Below are 23,616 nucleotides of genomic sequence, written 5' to 3'. Positions count from 1 at the left end.
AAAGCGCCATAGCTGTTGAATTTTGTAGATAGGACCATACTACATCTAGCCAGCATATTAGTTTTCTTGCATTATGTGTGTAAAAGTTGTATTTTGAGCGATATTGTAAGACCGCATTGGACACTTTGTTCAGTCGGGCACTCAACACTTGAAAACGCCTGTGGCTCAGTTTGCTAGAGCGTAGCCTAGTATTTAGAATCCAAGGCGTAGTGGTTCAAATCCGGATGCATGCAGAGATTTAGAGTTTGGAAAAGAGAAATCCTGCCATGTTCCTTTGTTGAAAGTTGTAACCCTAATATGTCAATTTTCCAATATTTTGCCATTTAGAGGAGGAATCTGTCTTTTCTGCTTACAGCTATATTATTTATATTGGCCGCGTTTCCCAGATTTTAAGAGCTTCTTAACGAATCTGGGAAACGCGGCCAAGCCTTTACACCCATACCAAAATAAACTAGATCTGATCATTTTCTAATTAGCTGCACTTTGAGAAACGTAGCAGGCATGGACAATGCTGTGTGGGTCTTGTCTGCCCTCTGCTGGCCAACTATAAGCAATGTTAAGTGCCAGGGTGACATGCTCTTTATTCCGCTGAGTGGCGCTGCTACACCATGGTGGCCAAGCAAATGCTGGCAGAAACTGCAGAGAAAGAAGGCTGTTTTACTGGCGCGGGGTTTTTACGTCAAATCTAGTATCGCAATGGCAGCCCATTCCAGTGAGCTTGAAATAGCTAAGAAAAATTTAACTGAAGTAATTGGTGATAATGTTAAGCAGTAAGTTATTGGTATAGAGTTTTTGCTGTGTTGTTGTTTATCAAGCTTTTCAAACTAGATGTGACAACGCCGAAATGATTTTAGGAAGTTAGCTACACAAGACAGTAGCTGGCTAGCTAGCTGCTGTGGCTAGAATCATCTGCAAACAATTATAGTATGGCTAGATACTAGCCCTTTATCTGACATTTATTGAGGTTGTTGGAGGTTACTCCTATGTATAACATAACATTGCACATACCTTACAGTTATTGGGCGAACTTGAAACTATGGTTCAAACAGAAGATAAGTAAGGAGGAGTTCGACATTGAAGCACGTCGTCTCCTGGCACAAGAAAACGGTTTGTAACTAGTTAGCTCTAGCTATATCAAACTGTGTTGTAAGAGTCTTTAAAGCTCTAATGTTGCCGATGGTGAGCCACATCTAATATCTGCCAACTTCGCAACTGACTTCAGTCTCTTCTCGTTCCTTCCCTTCAGTCCATGTTCATAATGACTTCCTCCTGGCCATTCTCACTCGCTGTCAAATCATCGTCTCAACACCAGGTATGTTCTCAGTGAGATATGTGCTGGAACTATAGTCGTGCAGCTATTTCCAGATTGGCCTCCCTTTTAATATGCAAAGTTATTGAGTATCTGGAGACATTGCATTGTTGATTTTACATGAGTATCATACTGTGAGATGCTCTTTTGATTTGTTCATGTTCCAGAGGGAGCAGGGTCTCTACAGTGGACAGTGGGCTCCACCTCCAAGCCTGGCAAACCGAAGGGAAAAAAGAAATTCTCCTCGAGACAGAAATTTGACGTAAGTCCAATAAAATCAACAGTGGTTGACAGAAGCATGTCATGAAATGCCATGAACGTGATTCTGCCCTCCCTTGTGTCGAAATATGGCCCAGTAACGTGGTGTTTGTATGACTTGCTTGGGCTCCAGCATCGTTTCCAGCCCCAGAACCCCCTGAGTGCAGCCCAGCCGTTCAGCCCCCGGGAGGTGGGGTCAGAGGAGGAGGAACTGCGCCTGAGTGCCCACACCCTGCTGCTGCCCACTCGGGGCCAGCTAGAAGCCCGCATGATGGTGACGGCCTTTGAGGTGGGCCTGGACAACGTCACCGAGGACGCTGTCAGTACCATGGTCCATGCTGTGGAGGTGTGTACTGCACTGGTTAGGACCATATGGAGTGTGTATGTGTGTTGGGGTGGGCATGAAGCTCTTCTCAGGCGCTCAGTGAGAATCTCTTCACTGGCAGGTTCACTTGAAGGACGTCCTTACTGCTATAGTGACCCGGAGGAAAGCTTACCGACTACGGGATGGACATTTCCCCTATGCCTTTGGCAGTGATGTCACACCTCAGCCCTACCTAAAAAACAGCTTGGCTGCCTATCACAGTGTCACTGAATGGTAAGGAAGTTGGAAACTCTGGAGCGTTGATTTGATTTGATTGGTTTCATTCCATTGGTTTCATTGATTAAGGCTAGGTCAGTGGTAAGCCACGGGTAAAGGAAAGCACAATCTCCTGACCGGTATGATGTGATGACCAACTGCCCTTCGGTTTGGCACTCATAACATATAGTTAATGATTGACAAGAACCGTTCCCTTTTTTTTTCTTTTTTATAAAATCAGTAACTTGTCTAAGTTGGAGGATGTTTTAATGTTTACCAAAACACAGCCTGGGTTTTTTTTTCTTTCAGAGCCTTTTAAATTGAAATTGACAATTCAAAAGTCTGAATCTCAGATTTGGATGATTTTCATTAGTATTGTGACTGCCTTGCTATTTATTGGGGGCAATTTTCCTCCAACTCTAGCCCCCCTCCAAGTGCTTCGCTCCCTGCAGGCCCACCCCCACAAGTGTCCCCAGACGAGGCTGAGCAACAAGCCGCCCTCCTCCTGGCCTGCTCCAGTGACAGCATCCCTGCTCCCCTCCCTCCAATCGGCATGTTCGATCTACTGGAAGCACTACAGGTGAGAGAATCCCCTCTCAAAGTAATCGGACTGAGTACTGCATGCACTATTCTGTACACAAACCGATTTGCTGAATGCACTGTTCTTGCCTGAAACGACGACTCACTGTAGCCCTTCTGCTTTGGGTGCAGGTTCACCGTGGCGTGATGCCCTCTCACACCATGTACGCCCTGAACATGGAGCGCATCCTGTCTCGGCTGTGGCATCCCAGCCACGAGGAGCTGGAGCAGGACCACGTGCACCGCCAGCGCCTCGCCATCAAGGAGGGCCTGCTCATCAGTTGACACTCAGACAGACCAGATGTACGTAGGAGAGGGATGAAGGGCCTCTCTGGCCACGCAAGGTCTCTAGGTGGACAGATTGATAACTGAGGTGCAGCCAGTCAGACGAGAGTGGTGCTGTATGAAGGAAAAGGGAGCAGTAGAGAAAAGGCCCCTCTGTGGCTCCATACTCGACATCAGCCTTTCTTTATCCTGGTCCTCATGATCCTCTGCCCTGCATGTTTCCCCTCTTCCACACCTGATTGAAAGAAATGGCTTGTTATCAGGCTTTTGCTGACCTTGTTAACAATCCATTCATTTGAATCAGGTGTGATGGAAGAGGGAAACATGCAGGGCTGGGGAAACAATTTTGTTCTCTAACAAATTGTTCCAGAATACCCCTCAACAGTGAAATTTAGCCTGAGGAGCAACCAATTATGTAAATATGTTTGTATTATTATCATTTTTTCACAAAGACGTTTGGAAATAAATCGGATTACTTAACCGTAATAATTTGCATTGAACTGGTGAATTACTCGTTTAATATAGTTAGTATAAATTCAATTGGTGAATACCGAGTTTGCTACGATGGGATTTACACACTTGATGGAACGTGTTATAGAGGAATTTAGCTTTTAGTTTGTTACGCAGGTTGTCGAAGAATTGTCTAAGAGTCCCACTTCTGGCAGCGCAGTATTTTAGGCACACCCACTCGTCATAGACTTCGAGTCCTCGGGAGAGCTCTCTTGCCATATTTGGCTTGCCTGCTGCTCATTTCCGACACGATGCTATCCAATCGCACGTCGTGCATTCACGCCACCAGACGATTACGCTACACTGGAGTGACTCAATGGTCTATCCGACACTACTTCTGTCAACAAATCCTGAAATAATGCACTCTCGACTTGAACAATCAACCAAAGCTATATTTAATTAATTCGACCCTGTATTTAGTTTGTAAAGTCAATGCTATTACAATTGGTACAAAGTACAATCATTCAATTCACTTTTGTTTCCACGTTTTATTGTTTGTTATACAAATGTTTAAGTGCTCAAAAGACAGGCATAAAAATAGTTGTCCTATTACAAAGTAGCCTATTCATTCAGGTCTAACAGTTGTTAAACCTCAAAATATTACCAATGTCAACAAAGTAAGGCAATTTTCCGTCAGTAAGTTACACATCATGAGTCAGTCCTTGCGCGAAGGTGCGTCAATGAAGCAATGTTTTATACTGTGTTATTGTACAATTCGTCACTGGTGAGGAAACTCAGTGCTACACATGTTCTATGTACATTTGCTACCGGACAATGTGAAAATGGAACGGGCAGACTGGCCACCACTTGATTCCACAAGGTCTGTTGTCGCTGTTCTGTCAAGGCGCAACTTTGTATCACGCCCCTTGGAGTTGCGTTTGGTCCCTAATCCAAATGTCTCTCGCTTGAGTCGCTTATAGCGCATTGTCCCTTATTGTTCAAAAAGATTGGAGCTGCTGCGTCAAAATGAGCTGGCAGCCACTGTTAACGTGGTCCATGACCTTTTGTTTGAGAAGTGCAAGTTCATCCCGTAGCACGTTGGCAGAGGAAACCAACTCTGTGTGCTGGGTCTTCAGGTTTTTGACCCTGTCCTCTAGCCTCGAAATCCTTTCCAGCTTCCTTTTCCGGCATTTGGACGCGGCCACCCTGTTCCTCATGCGCTTTCTTTCGGCTTTGATCCGCTCCTGGCTTTCCATGTCGATAGGAGATAGTGGTGGGGTTTCGCCTGTCATCTCGGGCACCGTTTGGGGCTCCTCTTTGAATGCTTGTAGCCTCGCGTGCTGCGCTGACCGCTGGGGGTCCAGATGATTTTGGGACGTGACGGCTGTGTAACTGGCCGATGAGTGTCTTTCGCCAGTAGGTGCCGACGCAGAGTTTACAGCCCGACCGAAAGTGCCCAAGTTTGTATATTCCGGTGGCTCTGCACGAACAGTGCAGCTGTACGGAATACCACTGTCGGACACAGTAGATACGGGTGCCATGTCTGTGGTTACATTGGTTTGCGCCTCCGAGCCATTGGGCATATGCTGCTGATAATGAAGCTCCGCGAGTGCCCTTACAAATCCCTCAGCAAACCCCTCCTGCTCGTCTGTGATGTTCTTGGGACAGAGAAACTGAGTAGGGGTGGGAGTAGTCAGCCCATTGCAGGACTGAATTATAAGTCTTTCTAGTTCCGGAGAGGCTAGTTTTAATAATCCCACATCAGGGGACGTTAGTATGTCAATCGCTTTCGCTCGCAATTGAGGTTTGAAATTTTTAGGGTCGTTTAGGTTCAGTGTCATACTCTGCTTCATAGTTTTCGGATTAAATCCATATCCTCCCATTCCACCGTGCTGAGAATTTGAGCCATTCACGGATTCGTCATAAAATGTCGCTTCCATCTTGGTAGGCATCAATTGAACTTTTCTTGGGATGTATAAAAAAAATCACATCCAACCATGTACCCTACTTCGATAAATAATTTCGAGTGATAAAATTCAATCCTCTCTCACCACCAGTCTAGGACAGGGTGCGCCTCAGAACTCAACTTGTCCAACGGGAAAACTTTTCGTCTTGACCGAAAAAATTGTAGCCTAGTGACAAAAACAGATCGATGTGTGAAATGGACATCAATAGTTCAATTAAAATATTGTAATAAAATAACAATTGTCCCCTGTGTACGTAGCTACGACGACTGACTGGCTACAATGTACTTTCTACCACTTCCAACGTGGAGTCGAACTTTATCCACTTCTAAGCTGCTGCTATACTGAAAATAACAATGATGTCATTTCTAAAGCTTCCCATTGGTTTGAGATTATGCGATGGGCGTTTCCTTTGTAATGACATGCAGGTTTCTTTGACAACCAGCCATATTCCCGCCTCCCGCAATGGCTGATGGGATTAGGTAATGCAGAAATGGAGCAATGTACTCTGGGATTACGTATTGTTTTTGAATATTTTGTTACCCGCTCATTTATGTGTATATTCTCTTGATTCTATAACAATATCGTACATCCCCACCCCATCTCTCCTTTCCCCCCATGTGACACACATCAAAAACGTTTGCGAGTACAGAAAAATACATCGAGTTATGAAAAGTAGGTAGACACTGCTATCCTTCCAAAAGACTCAAAACACTTTCTTCTTAATGAAGCTTTCAGTGTCCTAAATTATTAATCTTGTGCTACATTCAATCGCAAATCCTGCCGTACCTGTAGAAGATCTCATCGTGCCGTTGTAGTAGTAGCCTACTAACCCCTTATTGATGCTGAGCTGAAAAGCTAGGTATAAAAAGTAGGTCTTCCACGAGTGAATGTTTAAGACTTTTCTTTCTTCTAAGAATGTTATCTTTGAAGTATGTATACTTTTTCAATAGGCCTATATACTATATGTCTGTCATGAATTATTGTCATTAGATGATTAATGTAAACTCTGGTCTGTGTGGTGAGGTCACACAGCTTGCATTATTCAACACATTCTGTTCAACCCTGCTATAAATAAGTCAAGGCCTCAACCACAAGAGGTCCGCTCTGAGATGGCAAGCTATGTTCAGATTCTTCACTATACTTCCACTTGGTCTGGTTTCAGATTTGAATATGAACAAACATTTACACCACTTGGCCAAACGCTTGTCAGACAGGGGAGTAAGACGACCTTGACCTCAAGTTGCATTTTTTCAAAATAACCATTTGGAGATGTTTTAACACCTTTAATCAGAATGTCCAATTGAAATATTTTGGAAAGCTGCCCTTCTGCACAATAGCAGTACCGTCCACAAATGGCTTTAACAGCAGCACTCCATGTCAATCCCCCAGACACCGCACAGACATACAAATGGCCACACATAGTTGCATTGTGTACTTATGCAATGTGATTATAAACAATTTGCATTATTTTCAATAGGCCTACCTTTCCACCATTTTCCTTTCAGGTTTTCTATTAGATTTGAAGCCTCTGACAATAATTAAGCACCTCACAGTGTATTGTATTTCTTCCTGCACCTGTGCTTTTGCCCGTGTTTGGAACTGCGTAGGGGAGATTTACCATCAAACTACTTTTGACTCGGCCAAGCTTCCTGTTTCCCTGGCCACGTTTCCGCTCCCATGGCCTGATGGGTAACCTTTTGATAACATCACTTTCCTCCCTCTGATTTAGCCAGCTGCTTCCATGGATGTCCGTAATCAGAAGTAGGCCCAGTCACAACATGCTGTCTTTGTTTTGAAGGGACAAATCCACTGCCTATGAAAATACACTTTGCCTCACAGCAAAATATGTATAGAACACTGCATGTGTTGATAACATTGCCTCTTTCTACCACTGCTGTGTACAGGGCAGACGAGAGAGGGAGAGAGAGATTGGATTTCAAACATTGTCCATAATGTTTGTAAAGGACCATCTGTTTCTTCCTGTCCCCGCTGCTGTTTTTCCCCGTCCTTCATCTCCAGGATGGATTACTGCTCCAAACACACAGCTGACAGTGGACTGTTTACCTTGAGACTTTCACAATTACATAGCATGACAAAGACAGCCTCAGAAAACACATTTAGCCGGAAATATACTTATATGTAATGTAAAGGCATGGAAAATGCGTGTACAACAAGATACATGAACATATAGCCCAAATTTATGTTATTGCATGTTATGGCTTAAATTCAATAAACGGTAAATTACACGTTCACATGTTTTCATGATAACAATAAATTCCCTTTTCCGTAGCTGGGCAAAGGGGACGTAGTATGGCTGTTATCCTTTTTGGACACAGTGACGTTCCGTTGCAAATCAAAGTACACCGCGACAAAAAAGGGAAGCTGTGCAACAACAATTTTTTTGTCAGCGGGTAAGGCATAATTACGGTTTAATATTTAGGAGTTACCAAATCTATTTCATTTTTTTAAGTGAAAGTAGAGTTATGTAGTCAATATTGACACCGTTACAGTTAAAAAGACATTTCTCAACATACCATCGCTGTGCGAAAATGCTTGAATAGGGTAGCTTACTTAACAACATGATACAGAGGATTCAAACGATATTGGGCAACAACAAAAACTATCTCCAAGCAATGAGCAACTCTTCCTCCTATAGTTTAGGTGTTCTGCAGGCGTCTTTCTCATGACTGCTGTTGGTTCAGTGGAGAGGTACTACGTCGGGGTGGACGTGGGAACTGCCAGTGTGAGGGCAGCTCTGGTCACCAGGGATGGTCAGGTTAAGACTACGGCAGAGGAACCAATCAGCATCTGGGAACCCCTCTCAGGTCATTATGTTCAGTCATCCACGGAGATCTGGGCTAGGTGTTGCAGCACTGTCAAAGTAAGAGTTGCCTTAGGGATATGTGTGTATGACTGGCATTGTTTGAGAGACAGATAGGTACTTTATTCATCCTCTTGGGGGAAATTAGGACGTTAAAGCAGTGGGTTAAAACAAGCACTACCTATTAACCAATGATGTGGTATAGAATGAGAGTGCCAGTAGGCCTATGCATAATTCAAAAGCTATGATGTAGAGACTAGAAGGCACAATATCGAGTACAAAATCCGCATAAAATAGTCTGAACCCCATAAACAACAGGTCATAAAGCATCCTAAGTGGTTGCCTTGCGTGCATTATAGCTAATTCACAACCTGTTGGTCTAGTATTTACCACAGATATGGTTGTGAATGAGACAACATTTTTTTGTGTTGGTTGAAAATTAAACATTAAATGAAGCATAACTCACCTTTTTGGTTTCCTTTATGATTGTCCCAAAGGAATCTTATTCACATTTCACATAACTATTGTGCTGTGTTAAAACCAGAGAGTGACCCAGGAAGTCCAGAGAAGCCAGGTCAGAGGGATTGGTTTTGATGCCACCTGCTCTCTTGTGGTCCTGGACCAGAACTTCCAGCCTGTGACCGTCAACCAAGATGGTTAGTTTGTGAGTCTAGTCTGGAGCAAATAGGTGCATGCAGTTTGATCAAGAAACCCTCGGTCTGTCTGTCAAAACATATTTGTTTGTATCTCTCTGGGACTATTGTACACAACTACACTGTAAATGGGTGATGCATATTTTTATGACACGCAAACAGATTAGGGGTGCACACTTCATTCAAACATGCTCTTTGTAGGTGAGCAGGAAAGGAATGTGGTGATGTGGATGGACCATCGCTCTGCAGAGCAGGCATCTCGCATAACCAGCTATGGCCACGGGGTCCTGAGGAGGGTGGGAGGGGTCATGTCACCAGAGATGCAACCCCCAAAGCTGCTTTGGCTCAAAGAGGTCAGGGGTCACACTGTCAAGAAGCTTTTATTGTTGCGCTCTGGGCTTACAGCTGCTGTTCACGGCGCTTTTTCTGAATAATTCAAGTGGATTTAGTAACCCCAATTCCTTGTGCCTGTAATCTTGGAATATGATGCAGATGTTCACGTCAATATTCTTTCTCAGAATCTGAGAGAGAGCTGCTGGAAGGATGCGGCGCACTTCTTCGACCTTCCTGACTTCTTATCTTGGAAGGCTACTGGATCTTTGGCTAGGTGAGCCCTGAGAGAGGGCGGGAGGCTCGGAATGTTATTTGCAGCGGTGTGAAATGCAAATTGTCTGTAGTGATGTCCACTGGAATGTTGCTGGGTCAGGACTGTGTCAGATCAAGTGTGCCTTCGTCTCCAGGTCCTTATGCACTCTGGTGTGTAAGTGGACTTACTGCCCCTCAGACGGATGGGATTCCAGTTTCTGGACAGACATCGGCCTGGGGGACCTGCTGGAAAACAACCATTCCAAAATAGGTCAGCCGGGGGTCACACCTGAAATCACAACCTCACACGGCTAGTTATCGTTTCACAATGGGCATCTCTGCATAATCTGTCGTTCAGTGAGTCTGGTATGTGTTCCCCTGCATTCAGGCAGCCTGACCTGCTGTCCAGGGAGCCATGTGGGGGAGGGCCTCACCCAGGAGGCTGCAGCTGGTCTGGGGCTGGACAGGGGCACTGCCGTGGGGGCCTCCCTCATAGATGCCCACGCTGGAGGCTTAGGTATTGTGGGGTCACCTGTCCGATTCCAGAAGGTTTGAGCTGAGCCGACCAACCGTTGGTGGTTCATGTTGCCTAAGCTGCCACACTCTTTTGGAGTTTGTCCATAAGTCATTCCTGATGTTTGTTTTCATGAGCACAAGCTTTATCCTCTGGCTCCAAAAGCAGACATCTGCTTTTTGTTCAGAGCGTTAAACTGCTGATGAACTCTGCCCTATGATCTCTGCTGTGACCTCGGCTGATCACACAATGTCACCCCTGTCAAAGGTTAAAGCACTCCGTGGTTTAACTGTTGTACGTACCGTGGTGATGTACGCCCTGGAGTGTGTATACCCGTGTCTCTTACCACCTTTTAAACTCAAACCGGCTTGGCAAACATTATTCCAGCACTTAATGTCACTGCTGAATTCCATGTGAAGGTCACAGACCTACTTCAAAGGGTCAGGGTGAAAAGGTTTGACTATTAGAAGTCGTCTTTCTTCCTGGTATAATTATACACTCCCCGCCTCTCCGGGCACTAGTTAACTTCTCCAAAGGAAGGCAAATACTATTATTTTAAAATGTGTTTTGTCTTTTCAGGCGTGATTGGTGCAGATGTACGAGGCTTCCGTCTGCCATGTGAGGACCAGCCAATCACATCGCGCATGGCTGTGATCTGTGGAACGTCGTCCTGCCACATGGCGGTTAGTGGTTTTCAACCAAATGGCTCCTTTTGTGCTGCTCAAAAAAATGAGTGACTGGGACTTCCTTATGGGTGGCTCTAGTTAATACAGTACCAGAGATATGTCTGCCTTAACACCCAAATGTGAACCCCCCGCTGAGGGTTTAGTTTGAAAGCCAGCCAAGCAGTTTGTGGTTAGGATGTCTACACAAGGCTACACGGTGTTAAAGTGTCCATGCCTACCTAATCTCATGCCACCCAGTTTTCCCCCCATTGTTTTAGGCCAAAACCTTCAGGATCGGCCATCCTGAACACGCTCCCTCTTATCTACCAGCGTGATGTGTGTCTGGCTCCACAATACACATCCTTGTGTGTTCATCTGTTGATCCCCTTTTTCACACTTCCTGAACACGGTGCTGTCCCCTCTTTCAGATCAGCCGGCAGCCTTTGTTTGTCCCTGGGGTTTGGGGACCCTACCTGTCGGCAATGGTGCCCGAACTGTGGCTTAACGAGGGAGGCCAGAGTGCCACAGGACGACTGGTGAGAGCTTACGGTGCATTGAGACCGGGACTGAAGGCGACCTACACAACGAGCCACAGTGACTGTAGTTGTTTTTATATCCATCCCCTAGATTGATCATGTAGTGAAGGGCCATGTGGCCTACACCCAGCTAAAGGAGGAAGCAACAAAAAGGTTGGCTATACCCCATGGGATTTCCGACTGAACTTGTGTTAAACATTATCCCCACATGCCTACTATTAGACTTGGTTTTATCCAATGTTTATACATTGTTTATAAGCTTGCACTAGATGTACTATTTCCTGTGTGGATATGGGAAAACAGTCAATCATTCTACCATTTTAATGTAATCATTTGCTTATGCTGTCATTTGACCCCCCCCCCCCTCTTGAATGACTATAACTCTTTGCAGGGGGGAGAATGTTTATGCCTACCTGAACTCACACCTGGGCTCCATGGCCAAGGACCAGTCCTCAGTGGACCTGCTGGCCTCCAGCCTGCATGTGTGGCCAGACTTTCATGGGAACAGGTCGCCCCTGGCAGACCCTACTCTGAGGGGCGCGGTGAGGGGGGAGAGGGTCTGGTGCTGGTGACCTAACCAAAACATATCAGGTCCGTTTGAGCTGGTGTACGTTTGGGATGATGGAGGACTGTCTGGCTTTGCTTTACAGGTGGTGGGGCTGTCCCTGTCCCAAACCCTGGGTGACCTAGCCTTGCTGTATCTTGCTACTGTACAAGCCATTGCTGTGAGTTCCCTGTGCTTAGTCCGTGCCATCTTGTCACAAACGGTGATAGATGGTTGTGATTGGTAACTTTGTCATTCTGATAAGCTACATGGCAACACTGGCCTCTTGTCTCTTGTACTTTCAGCTTGGCACCAGACATGTCCTTGAGGCCATGAGGAAGGCAGGACATTACATCACAACCCTTTTCCTGTGTGGGGGGTTGAGTAAGAACCCTCTTTTTGTGCAGATTCATGCCAATGCTACAGGTTTGTTCAAGTACATTTGTAAATTATGAATCCAATTACAACAAATAGATTTTACAGCCTTGTATTGCTTACATGCAATGGATTTCCAGGTTTGCCGGTGGTCCTTCCAGCCCAGACTGAAGCAGTGCTTGTGGGGGCAGCAATCCTAGGAGCCTGTGCCTCACAAGATTACAGTTCTATACAAGTAATAACACCAACAGATCTCAACAATTCTCTCAAAATGTTGACAACAAAGCAGATAGTTACTGATTCTACACCGCCATCTACTGGAGAGAAACGAGAATGGCGAGAGATGCACCTCAAGTCCCTCTTGGTGTTTAAAGGAGCTGGTGACTGAAGCCCAGGCTGGTTCACTGACAGAGATGGTTTTCTGTCTGGAAATAGAGCGCTGCCTGGCTAAGGCGCTGTGACATTCCTCCAGCATAGCCCTTAGCACAGGGGAACGGCAATCCCTTAAGCCAGATATGCTAAAAATAAGAATTTATTTGGACTAGGTTGCACCTGTCAACTGATTTTGAGTCATCGCTGCCCAGTTGCCACTGTCTGATCTTTTGAGCCGGGGGTGCGGGGCGCTCCTGAGCGTAAATGGGAAACAGAGACCCAGCACTGCTCCTCACAGGAGAGCACTGCGAGTCAAGGTGCACAACTGGGTCGTCGTCGTCACCGGCCATGCATGTTTTAGTGTTCCAAACAAGAATGGGTTTCATGAATGTGTTTTCTTGTGTGTGTTTCAGGAGGCCACGGAGAATATGGCTAAAGTGGGGAAAGATGTCCAGCCCTCCAGGGAGCTCCAGAGGTGAGAGAGACGTGCATCAAGCCCCCGGCTTTAAATGTGTCCTCAAATCTTTATATATTTATAGTGTGTATACATCCCTTTACCCAGTCCCATGTTTCTATAATTCATCACGCTCGAGTTATAGTTGCATATCTAACACAAGGCTTTTCTCAGCTTCTACCAGAGGAAGATGAAGGTGTTCCTGCGTCTCTTTGACCACCAGAGGGAGTACACAGCCCTCATGACGGAGTGATGACCCCGCCCCATGGCAACCAGCTCCCATCCCCTTCACACAGCACACTGCACCTGGCACCAGTGCTGGTACCTCATGGCAGTAGATACGTCATTGGGAGCGCACACACTGGCTCCCCTAAGATATCGCCAGTTGACACTTACTGCAGTCTTCAACATCATCTGTGTGGAAGTGGATGTGAGAAAAAATGATTCCACACCGAAAGACAGCCTTGAAAACATTAAGATGGTAGCTGATGTAGACAGAATATTCTGGTAAACAGGTATTACTATGCATTAGTATATGGTTACCATTACTGAATAACCTTTCATTACACTCATGTAAGATGAGACAGCATTTCATAGTTTTGTCTGAGTGCTTAGTTATGACACATTGTGTTTGACAATACATTTCTGAATCGGGGTCCTAAACGTGTGGAAGCCTCTTTCTCTTACCTTCCAAGTTCAGTAATGAATCTCTATTCTACCACTCGTTCCCTAATTCTATTTCTCTCTCCTGTCATCTGTCCTATTATCTGTCCATTGCTCCCCCCGCCCCAGTGCTCCACTCACGTCAGCCACGAAGGAATGTTTGTTCCCAGAGTTGTACGGGATCAAAGGCGGTAATCTCTTGTTGGTGTTGTCCCGGTGAGAGAAATGCCAAATCCCACACAGCTGAGTTAACAGCCAACTTCAAACGACGGACCAACTGATATGCAGCGCTCTGTGATGACCTTTACCAGGTGTTACAGTGACCAGGCTTCCTACACATTGATGGAGGCCTGTATTAACATCCAGAACCTCCACTACAAACTCTCTATTCATATACAGTCAATACTGACACACTGATAAATAGCCAAATGCTCTGTGACATTTGTGTTTTTTTATTTTTTATTATTCATGTTCAGCTTTTCATGAGGCAACAGACTTGTGAAAAAGCCTCTGAGTTCATATCACACATAATCCGTTTGTAATTCTCAAGTGTTTTGAAGTGGTCTGTTTGTTTAAATACCATGGGTAATCATGGCATGCCTACCTGAGTTCATGACACAGGAACTTCGAAATCACCTTCTGTGATTAATACTCTCAAATACATTGTAAGGAGCAATCACTTCTTTATCTGTAATGATGGTCCCGTCAGTGACAGTGAGAGGTTTGGCGCCCCTCATGGCTGGGGTGTGTAGCGCAGGTATTTCTTCCCTGAGGGCAGGTCTTTCTTGTACACCCCGGCAGGAAAGAGAGAGGCAGCCTCGTCCTCTGGGATGTTGGGCAGAACCATCACACGATCGCCAGGCTTTACAGGAGGGTTGGAACAAGAGGTAGAGTCGACACAGTTTGATGTGAGAATGAACCCTGGGTGATAATGTTCACTGTTGACATTGCAACTTTTAACAAGTACAGGTAGAATTAGAATACTTTTGGTCTTGCTCCTCTTGACAATCCATAGGGGCCTATCCAAATCTTTAATAAAATATTCAAACCTATAATAAATACTGTAAGGTCTAACCTATACGTGTGACCAGGAATTTGTGTATACAGTACATGTCACTCTTCTGAAGTTGCAGTATCTGTTATTGTTCTGATGATTATGGTGAAAGACATTAGTTACTATAGTCTCACCTTCCAGTCTGCAGGGGTGGCTACCCGTTTCTGTGCAGTGAGCTGCAGGGAGTCAATCACTCTGAGAATCTCATCAAAGTTGCGTCCAGTTGTCGCTGGGTAAAGTAGGGAGAGCTTCAGTTTCTTGTCTGGACCAATGATAAACACCTGAAAAGCACAGGCCAAATACCCCCAAATGAGGACATACCTCCTATATGTGAGTTTGACTGGTAACTCATAATTAACATCCGCATTTAGATTTAGGGCTGTTTGGGTGTCTGAGAAAGATGGCGGACAGAGAGAAAGAGGGGAGACTCACACAGCGGGCTGTGAGGGGCATGCCATCCTTGTCCTTCTCATCAGGGTCCAGCATGCCTAGAGACACTGCCAGCTCCCTCTGACTGTCAGCTATGATAGGGAAGGGGAGGACACAGCCAGGCTCCTCATTGTTATAAGCCAGGATGTCCTTAAAAGCCATATCAGGGAGTTAGGTGGCTGAGTGGTTAGGGAATCGGGCTAGTAATCAGAAGGTCGCTGGTTCGAATCCCGGCCGTGCAAGGCACTTCACCCTACATGCCTCGGAGGGAATGTCCCTGTACTTACCGTGAGTAAGTCTGCTAAATGTAAATGTAAATATCAGAGTTTCCATTAGTGAGACAAGTGTTGAAGGTTGCTGGATTATATTGCTGCAGGGTCCAGCCACAGTTAGCAGCACAAATGACAAAATAGTGTTTGCAGGGCCTCAGTAAACAAAAGTTGTTCTTATATGAGGTGGGCCGCAAGTTATGTCATGTAGGGCTAGATCTAACCATTCAGACTTGCAATTTATTCATAACAAGAAAATGATCAAAAACAATTGGCATCGGCTAGATCTAGGGTAGCTATTTTTATTTGGTCATGGGTCTTGACACAAATGGATTTTGGACAGCTTTTATATGATGTAGTCATAACAGGGTTACAGTTGATACCTTGCTCCAGCCACAGTGGTCCTCCACATTGTCGATTGACAGGGCGATCATCTTGACGTTGCGCTTGGTAAACTCACTACTGAGCTTGGCAGCTCGACCCAGCTCTGTGGTGCACACTGGGGTGTAGTCACGGGGGTGGGAGAACAGAATTCCCCAGCTAAGCAGAGAGAGATGAAAGAGAGTATGAGGGAGATTAGCAGTGGCCTGGAGAGGAATGTCAGCATCTCTCCCAGTGGCTCCTGTGTGTCTGTTATAATGCTATAGGTTTACTCAAGTTGACTAGGTTGGTCTTTAAGAGACTCTTTGCAATGTTTGAAAGTTGTCACATGTCATAACTACAATTAACATAGACTACATGCTTGTTTAAACGAACAAGTCTATAAAGGTGGTGGCCTACATGTCAAAGGAGTGGAATGTGGAGCATGTGGTTACTGCTACAAGTGCTATATCAGCGTTTTAATTAACTAAAAGCACATCCGATTCATGTAGCCTACTGCTTTCTGTTGGTAGCCTACCATACCTATTAATAATAGTATATAAAAATAATAGTTATATATATAGCCTGAGGAGGGCCCAACTAGCGAAAGCGTTTTAAAAATGAGGAATACAGTACAGTAATTGCATTGATGTATCGCCTGTCCTCAGATTTCGAGTGCAAAACAAATCCTCTCATCACAATAGTAACCGATTACGATATGAAACCTTACGCCGTAGTCCAATCAGTTATGTAGGCCTGTTAACCGTAATTTAATAAAAGTAAGCTAGTGTATTAGCAATTGCAACAAAAACAAATGTGAATGTATATCCTAATCGATGCACCGCTCTACCGTATACAGTAGTCTATTCGCTAGCAATTACTCACGAGTCACCCAAGAAGTCATGGAATTGTATTTTGCCGGTAGTTGTTTCGGCGTCGAAATCAGGGAACACATCCCCTAGCAAGAGACCTGGCATGGCTGGCTGAGGCGGCAAACGGTTACTCAGCACGTCAGTGATGATGACTTGGATGAAGTGAGTAGGTAGATGATGAGAGGCGAAGGCAAAATTAGGCGGGGCAGTGGAAACCCCGGTTAAGAAACACTTTTTTTTTATTCCGAAAGTTACATTTACATTTTTGTTTATTGTTAAGCTATGTTATAGTAGCACGAAACACATTGTTTTTGGAATTTGAATATGCTGCAAATTTAAGTTCATAACTCAATTGTCCGACGACTCCACTACTTTGCCTAGTAGCCTACTTTCCTGCAATGAGTTAAAATGAAGACCAAACTTGTCATGTCAGTTCGTGTCACGTGACTCAATCCATCTCACAACAGTTGGTAACATTTTAACTTCATTGTGTCCGGTGCTTGAGTTTTGAGGATGGTGCGAGTAAATACGAGGATATAATTTTATACAAGCCAAATCGACGAACAAATAAAATAGCCTACATGCTATACTTTTTTCTTTTTTTTTTTACCACCCGGGGAATAATGCCGTCGCCCAAGCAAAGGAGGAATAGCAGTCGTAGTGGCAGTATCAGTGGGACAGCTGTCAATGGAAAATTTGAGTTTGCTACAGTAACACGTTACCGGGTGTCAGAGTGCCCGTCCCGCCGCCGAGGCTCCAGTTGCACACATGTCTCCTCAGTTGCACAAACAGAGGATTTTTCTGTAAGCTTGAATCAGTCCATTTTTGTTATTACCTTCAGGTTGTTTTTAGCCATAGACTTGTGGCTGTCAAAGCGGCTGGGTGTGTGCGCCTGTGAGGACTCTTCATGGGGCAGCATACGACCCCTGGTGAGGCTGGTGGAGCTCTCTGGCCATGCCATTCCGTGGTTCATCGGCACCTTTTATTGTTTACTCAGAAGCGAGACCGTCACAGAACAAGAGATGATGCTGAACCTTGTATTAGGTAAGCAACCCCATGTCGAGTTTCTGTAGGCTATTCAAGCTCACATTTAACACTGAGAACTCAAGGCAAATGTGTGTGATAAATAACTAAAAACGTTCATCCATAAAAAGCAAATTCTCAATCGATAGCCCTTCAACTGGCAAAAGTTAGACATATCCCTGAACATACTTTTCTCTTTCTAACCTTGTGCTTTAAGAATTATTTTATAGGCTATATACCATTGCATTGTTGGAGGTACTGACACAGTACATTTGTAATGAATCTCTTATTCTACCAAAGGCATATGTCATCCAGGGCATGCAGGATAATCCTGGAAATCGCTGAAACGATTATAGAGCCTTTCCCAAATCGGCATTATGATAACGTCTTTATAGGGCAGAACATAATTGGCCAAATCCCCAGCATTGCAGTAATTGTCTGATATCACTTTAAATATGTCCATCGATTGCGTCCTGCGATCAATGACAGGTTTCTTTTTCAGTTGCGGCTCCTCCTGCAGAGTAGTCAACTCGGCAGCTGTTGCATAGCGGCACCAAGGACGGGGAAAGGATGCATCCGTGGAAAGTTGTTTATCCTTTTAACCTCCCGATAGTCACCTCTGAAAATGGACAGGAAATAAAACGGCTGTTGGTGATTATATGCCAGTTGTAGAGCACGTGTCTCTCATGATACTTATTGGATTAGATGCTTTGAGGTACTTGGGAAAGGCCTTCAGTTGGCATATGTTCCAGCAGCAGGATAGAGTTTGAAAAGGTCAAAGGTTAGGATTATCGTGAAGGATAATGGAGTCCTACTAACACTGATGTTTTGACAAAAACTGACACTCATGAAGGTAACATCCTCTTATCACCCCTCTATGTGTCTTTCACTCCCTTCCAGCTCTCCTACTGGATCTGGCTCTGGTCAGAATAACAAAGACCTTGTTCCACCGCCGGAGGCCTGTCCAGAACCGCTCCGACATGTTCTCCACCTTCTTTGAGGAGCGTTATTCCTTTCCCTCGGGCCACGCCACACGAGCTGCCATGTGTGCCCGCTTCCTGGCGGCCCAGCTGGTGGGCACAGCCCCCATGAGAGCGCTGGTGCTGGCCTGGGCTGCCATGGTGGGACTGTCCCGGCTGCTGCTCGCCAGGCACTATGTGACAGATGTGAGCTTTGGCCTGGCCATGGGCTACTGCCAGTACAGCTTAGTGGAGAGGCTGTGGGTGTCCTGGGCCTGCCTACAAGACCTCCTGCTTCTGCTGCTCGGGGAGGGACAAGCCGTTGTGTAGGGTACTGGTGGATCTTTTACCAGGTTTCATCAAATGAGGGATGCTATCAAGGTGGAGGCCAGGAAATGCAGAGAAAATAACTGTGTGCCTTCAGCAAAATATTCTTTGAGCATTTTCTCTTCCTATGTTTTTTTTGGATTATCATTTGTCTATATATGTGTTTGTGTGTGTATAGCTTGTGTGTCCTACATGTTTGTTACATTTTCAAGTGTGAGGTCACAGAGGTTTCACTGTATTGGTTGGAATGGGATGGTCTGTAATGTAGAAACACACATGCAATTTCATAGCAAAATTGTTCTGGTATTGCATGCACTTCTACTCTCAGTATAGCAATTCAAAGGAGCTTCATATAAACATGTGTTCACATTTCATTTGTGTGTTAATTCTTTTGCATGTCAATCCACATGAGGAGACTGTATGCTGTTAATAGAGAAGAGAGAGCAAAAGGATTGGGAGAGTTTGCGTGTGGATGAAACTGATATAAACGTTATCTGATCTTCAGTGGTTAAAAAATTATTACATGTGATGCTTGGCAGTCCAGTGCCCATATACGGTGCTGTGGTATTGTACTGGCTGACAGGGTTTGTGTGTGTAGGAGGGGGTTACCAAACCCTCAACAAAGTTTCCATTGGTTTGCAGCTGCCACCAAGTCTCCTGACTGTCATCATAACTCATCCCCCTGTACAGTGTTGGTCACTCCCAGCCCCAGTGTCATCCTCCCCAATGCTGCCCATCCCTCCAGCCCTTTAGTGGAGAACCTGCCTCTCGCCCACCCGAAGAGTCCCCCTTGGGGGTGGTGAGTTTATGTAACACTGGCCTAAATAATCATTGTTGGAGGTTAGAGAGCATTTATCCTTGTCATCTCTGTCAGAACTGCAGTGGGGTTGACAGTATGGGCTTGTGGTAAAGCTAAAATACGTGGGTCTATAATAGCTTATAGGTAGTGTATTTACATGACTTCGTTTTTTGTTCCAGCAGATGGAGCTCTGGAACAGATCGAAGCAGGTCTATTGGTCTCTCGAATGACTTGCAATGTGTTGCACTCGGCAAACCTAACCCACTCCAAATATGTGTTTCGGCCCTAGATACTGAAAAGGTTTCGCTTTTAATAGTAAAGTCATTCAAAAATACACACAATCATGGCCACTTTGTTGTCCTTTAATAGCTTTTATTGAAAGCTCAGTTAATATAATGGTTACCTGTGAACAATAACATAACAGATGATAATTGGTTAAACAAAGGAAGTGGAAATAGACAATAAATCTTACATTTAAATAAAGAGTCAAACCAGGGGGAGTTCTTCCTGAGACCAAGCACGGCCTCAGGGGCTCAAACATGGGTAGCTGCTGTATGAGGCAGGGAGGAAATTCTTTACCGTCATCTTATTTACAATGAAGTAGAAAAAATATATTCTAGTGAAGCGAAGTTAAAAACAAACAGGCCTCAGTGTAATGCTCTCACAGACATCAAAATGTTATCTTCTACAGTCCACACGTGTTGTTGTACCACCTCTGTTCTCTAGAGGGCACTGGTGCTGCTGGCTTTACCCAGCCTCACGTCATAGGTGATCATGTGGAAGTTGTCCCATGAATACAGCTTCCTCTGGGCGTGGTTGTAGTCCACCATGCTGTTGTAGCGGTAGCGGTTCCGGAAGGGCACGGCGATGGCTCGACCTTCCCCAGTGGCCGTGTCGAAGACGTGGTTGATGGTGGTGTTGAGCGCCGTGTAGCTGGCCACCGTGTACAGCCGGCCACACACCATGAAGGCGTTGGCCACCGTGTTCTTTCTGATGTTGGTCTCCCAGGTCTTCCTCACCTCCAGGCTGTCGGGGTCCAAGCTGGACAGCACGATGGCTCCCTTGGCCTTGCTGGTGCTGTAGATGGCCCACAGGCCCTGCTCGTCCACGGCCAGGTCGATGTCGGTGTAGCCCCCCCAGGAGTAGGGGTGCTGGCCGTGGAAGCCGGCGTGGGGCAGCTCCAGGGTGGCCGCCAGGCTCTCGGAGGCCAGGTCGTAGCGGAGGAGTGTGCGGCTGCGTCGGCGCTGGTAGTAAAAGGAGCCTCGGTACAGGGTGGCCCCTGTGCTCTCCACGGGCTCCGGTAGGACCAGCACCTTCATGGGGAATCCACGGGCAAATTGTTCCTTGTCCTCGTAGGCGAACAGCTGCCGCACATCCTTGCCCACGGTATCTATGCGCCAGACGGTCTTGTTAGTGTACGGCGGGAGCAGGGCTTCGGGGTCTTGTAGCCACACCCCGTACTTCCCTGTGATGCCGTCAGCCTTCCTGTGTAGCACAGGCTCTCCCACCGAGACCAACTCTCCACAGCCTGGTCACAGGAGAAAACACACACACACACACTTGGCCATTGCATCGCGTGAGGAGATCTCCCGACATGTAGCCACAACTGAATGGGTAAGGCTCCTACACTGTACCTGTGAAGTTCTGGGCTGCTTCTGGAATCAGACGGGATGCTGGGACCTCGGTCACCTCAGCCTTCATCTCCTGATAGGAACCATTGTCGGAGGCTGGGTGAGAGACAGGAGTGAAGAGGGAGGCACAGATTCATTGATCTCAGTAAGCGGTCATTTGCAAAGTATTTGGTTTGTAACTAAGTTAGAGCTTATGTTACGCTTGGTTGTTTTTAAAGTCTATGCAATCCAAGTGTTAAACAATACCTGGACACTAACTGACATCCTGAGGCATTCTTTACATCTCTCTGACCACATCAAAGCCTCAGTGGACTCCTAGCATGCTATTTACCCTTAAACCTTGTTACTGCATTCCCCACACATACACACGCATGTGACGAAGCTGTAAAAGAGCTGTCGACATCGTAAATACCTCCTCTCCCAACAAAGCAGCTGACAGAAACAGCTCATTTAGCACAACTCACCAAAAAGCTCATCCTCAATTGATCTCAATTGAAATAATGACATTATAATAACCTGTTTAATTTACAGTGAATACATCAGCACAGTGGGCATGTATGTGCATGCATCAGAAAATTGCCTCTCTTCCTGACTGTGAAACTCACCACTCTCTGTTCTCTGGTTGAGTTCTTGCAGAGGGCCACCAGGGGCCTGTGGCTGGTGGCAGGGTCTCTGTCTGAGTGTCTCAGCCTCCCGGCTCATCTCGTCCACCCTCCTCTGGAGCTCCTGCACCTGCCTGTTCAGCTGCTCCTTGTCCTGCAGGAGCTGGTTCTTCTCCCCCGGGGAGCAGGAATCCTGGAGCCCCCCCCCGGCCTCGGCTCCCTCTCCTCCCACCAGCCTGCTCACCAGGGCCTCCAGTAGGGTGAGGCGGGACCTGATGCCCTCCAGCTCCGGGCCCCCATGAACCCCGGGGCAGCTGGCCTCTGCTGGACTGTCCACTGTGAAGGTGTACTGGCAGCGGCCGTCGCTGGAGCTGGAGCGTTGCAGGGAGGCTCGATCCTGCCCCTGACTGCACAGCATCAGGCAGGTCAGACACATGGCTACCAGAAGCCACATTCTGGCTGGAGTAGTTCTCCCTCTGGGTGGTTTTCTGGACTGCTGAGTTCTTTCTCTTCTGCCTTTTTCTTCTCCTCTCTATGCTGTGACGAACCTAACCCTGGGGTGGATTCTCCTTCTACTGCTGAGCTCTATCCTATTTATTGTTTTGAATGAATCCTTTTGGTGTATTTGTTTAGTTAGTCTAGTTCACCCCTTTCATGGTTCTCTGGTCAAATCAGATGGTGTCTGAGTTACAACATGCGGAGACAGGGATATTTATACAGTCAAGTGCGAAAGGGGTGGGAGGGAACAAGAAGCATGGGAGCACTGCACATCTGAAAAGGGGATATGGCTGGAATGAGGGTGTCAGACCATGTGTTTTGGGGACTGCTATGCAACAGAGTGAATGTAAGACAGTATGAGCGGAAAACGGACCAAGTTTTATGTGTGTTTTGTTCCTGTCTATGTTTTATTGTGTCTTTATAGCTCTTATGTCTGCCGGTTGTTTTGTCTGGATAACACATCTTTATTATGTCTGTCTGTCACCTGTTTACGATAACAATCACGGCTACTCTGTTTACTTCCTTTGTAGCCGGTAGTTATATCATTAAACTACTGTGTGATTAACCCTTAATTCTAATATCCTTGCTATGTATGACCCGCATATTAGATGCTCAGGTGCAAATACAATTGGGAGTCTGATGTGTTTTGTTTTTTTACCTTCAATCTTTACCGGAATTCAAGCGGTCCAACTCCACAGCTTGATAGTCTGGTTCACCAGCAGCACACCTGAGGCCACACTGGCACCTAACAGGGTAGGATGTCTGGATCACGGCTAGGAATGAGGGATGTGAGCAATTCTTCCTCCCAAACCCATACTTATCTTAATCCCACTGGGGCCACTATTACAACACGGCAACATCAATCTAGAACAAAGGACTAGGATTTTAGTAATACTTGACTTGGATTGTTTATCCGGTTTGTTTGCAACCCAAACTTCTTATTGCAATGTGATTCACGTTATGTTGGCAGTCGGTTGAAGTCACCCATCCTCCCAGCTGGGCCTGGATCTCTCTTTTTAAGCAGGTGTGTGGAGCACGTGCTCCTGACTGGAGGGGGGGCTCACTCCAGTCACACGGCCAAGGTACGTTGATAAAGGAAAAAACAAATGATAGGAAGTCTGAAGGAGCAGCAGGAGATCCTTGGGGGGTGGGGGGGGGGGCTTAAGGACTCTGCCTCTCATCC

At 46.0% G+C, this 23,616-nt stretch overlaps 6 protein-coding genes across 10 annotated transcripts; 3 read left to right on the top strand and 3 right to left on the bottom strand.

Moving 5' to 3' along the window:
• Window positions 1-624: 624 nt before the first annotated feature.
• On the top strand, window positions 625-3,500 carry tada1 (transcriptional adaptor 1). The gene is made up of 8 exons (XM_084708314.1): window positions 625-770; window positions 1,016-1,107; window positions 1,247-1,312; window positions 1,477-1,571; window positions 1,701-1,913; window positions 2,014-2,165; window positions 2,571-2,727; window positions 2,859-3,500. Exons 1-8 carry the CDS (start codon window positions 697-699, stop codon window positions 3,009-3,011), a joined length of 1,002 nt encoding a protein of 333 aa, XP_084564440.1. The 5' UTR covers window positions 625-696; the 3' UTR covers window positions 3,012-3,500.
• Window positions 3,501-3,989: 489 nt separating this feature from the next.
• On the bottom strand, window positions 3,990-5,736 carry LOC146271025 (transcription factor Jun-like). The gene has a single exon (XM_084708315.1). It carries the CDS (start codon window positions 5,411-5,413, stop codon window positions 4,460-4,462), a length of 954 nt encoding a protein of 317 aa, XP_084564441.1. The 5' UTR covers window positions 5,414-5,736; the 3' UTR covers window positions 3,990-4,459.
• Window positions 5,737-7,695: 1,959 nt separating this feature from the next.
• fggy (FGGY carbohydrate kinase domain containing) lies at window positions 7,696-13,602 on the top strand. Of its 3 annotated transcripts, none has more exons than XM_084708311.1 (16): window positions 7,696-7,839; window positions 8,085-8,253; window positions 8,794-8,905; window positions 9,104-9,255; window positions 9,421-9,509; window positions 9,643-9,758; window positions 9,876-10,004; window positions 10,581-10,684; window positions 11,095-11,202; window positions 11,294-11,355; window positions 11,594-11,744; window positions 11,853-11,927; window positions 12,052-12,172; window positions 12,262-12,356; window positions 12,907-12,968; window positions 13,122-13,602. In XM_084708311.1, exons 2-16 carry the CDS (start codon window positions 8,197-8,199, stop codon window positions 13,198-13,200), a joined length of 1,512 nt encoding a protein of 503 aa, XP_084564437.1. In that variant the 5' UTR covers window positions 7,696-7,839; window positions 8,085-8,196; the 3' UTR covers window positions 13,201-13,602. The 3 variants fall into 3 exon arrangements, with proteins under 3 accessions (XP_084564437.1, XP_084564436.1, XP_084564438.1); XM_084708310.1 differs by having other exon boundaries at window positions 8,085-8,309; XM_084708312.1 differs by lacking the exon at window positions 8,085-8,253 and having other exon boundaries at window positions 7,759-7,839.
• A 733-nt stretch (window positions 13,603-14,335) lies between these two features.
• LOC146271023 (peroxiredoxin-6-like) lies at window positions 14,336-16,973 on the bottom strand. The gene is made up of 5 exons (XM_084708319.1): window positions 16,608-16,973; window positions 15,746-15,902; window positions 15,097-15,243; window positions 14,799-14,945; window positions 14,336-14,472 (listed from the first exon to the last, which is right to left on the bottom strand). Exons 1-5 carry the CDS (start codon window positions 16,697-16,699, stop codon window positions 14,344-14,346), a joined length of 672 nt encoding a protein of 223 aa, XP_084564445.1. The 5' UTR covers window positions 16,700-16,973; the 3' UTR covers window positions 14,336-14,343.
• Window positions 14,456-20,043, top strand: LOC146271022 (polyisoprenoid diphosphate/phosphate phosphohydrolase PLPP6-like). 3 transcript variants are annotated; one of them, XM_084708318.1, is made up of 4 exons: window positions 14,456-14,518; window positions 17,436-17,638; window positions 18,518-19,702; window positions 19,882-20,043. In XM_084708318.1, coding segments are annotated over exons 1-3 (594 nt in total). In that variant the 5' UTR covers window positions 14,456-14,516; the 3' UTR covers window positions 18,907-19,702; window positions 19,882-20,043. The 3 variants fall into 3 exon arrangements, with proteins under 3 accessions (XP_084564444.1, XP_084564443.1, XP_084564442.1); XM_084708317.1 differs by lacking the exon at window positions 14,456-14,518 and having other exon boundaries at window positions 16,950-17,638; window positions 19,885-20,043; XM_084708316.1 differs by lacking the exon at window positions 14,456-14,518 and having other exon boundaries at window positions 16,950-17,638.
• Window positions 20,044-20,053: 10 nt separating this feature from the next.
• On the bottom strand, window positions 20,054-22,629 carry LOC146271021 (myocilin-like). The gene is made up of 3 exons (XM_084708313.1): window positions 21,939-22,629; window positions 21,337-21,429; window positions 20,054-21,230 (listed from the first exon to the last, which is right to left on the bottom strand). The coding sequence occupies exons 1-3, from the start codon at window positions 22,387-22,389 to the stop codon at window positions 20,425-20,427; spliced, it is 1,350 nt and encodes a 449-aa protein (XP_084564439.1). The 5' UTR covers window positions 22,390-22,629; the 3' UTR covers window positions 20,054-20,424.
• Between the last annotated feature and the right edge of the window lie 987 nt (window positions 22,630-23,616).

This window comes from Hypomesus nipponensis, chromosome 10, assembly GCF_054491055.1.
Source record: "Hypomesus nipponensis isolate SF chromosome 10, ASM5449105v1, whole genome shotgun sequence".
NCBI lineage: Eukaryota > Metazoa > Chordata > Actinopteri > Osmeriformes > Osmeridae > Hypomesus > Hypomesus nipponensis.
The sequence above is the reverse complement of the archived record's forward strand: the minus strand, read 5'-3'. Positions and strand labels throughout refer to the sequence as shown.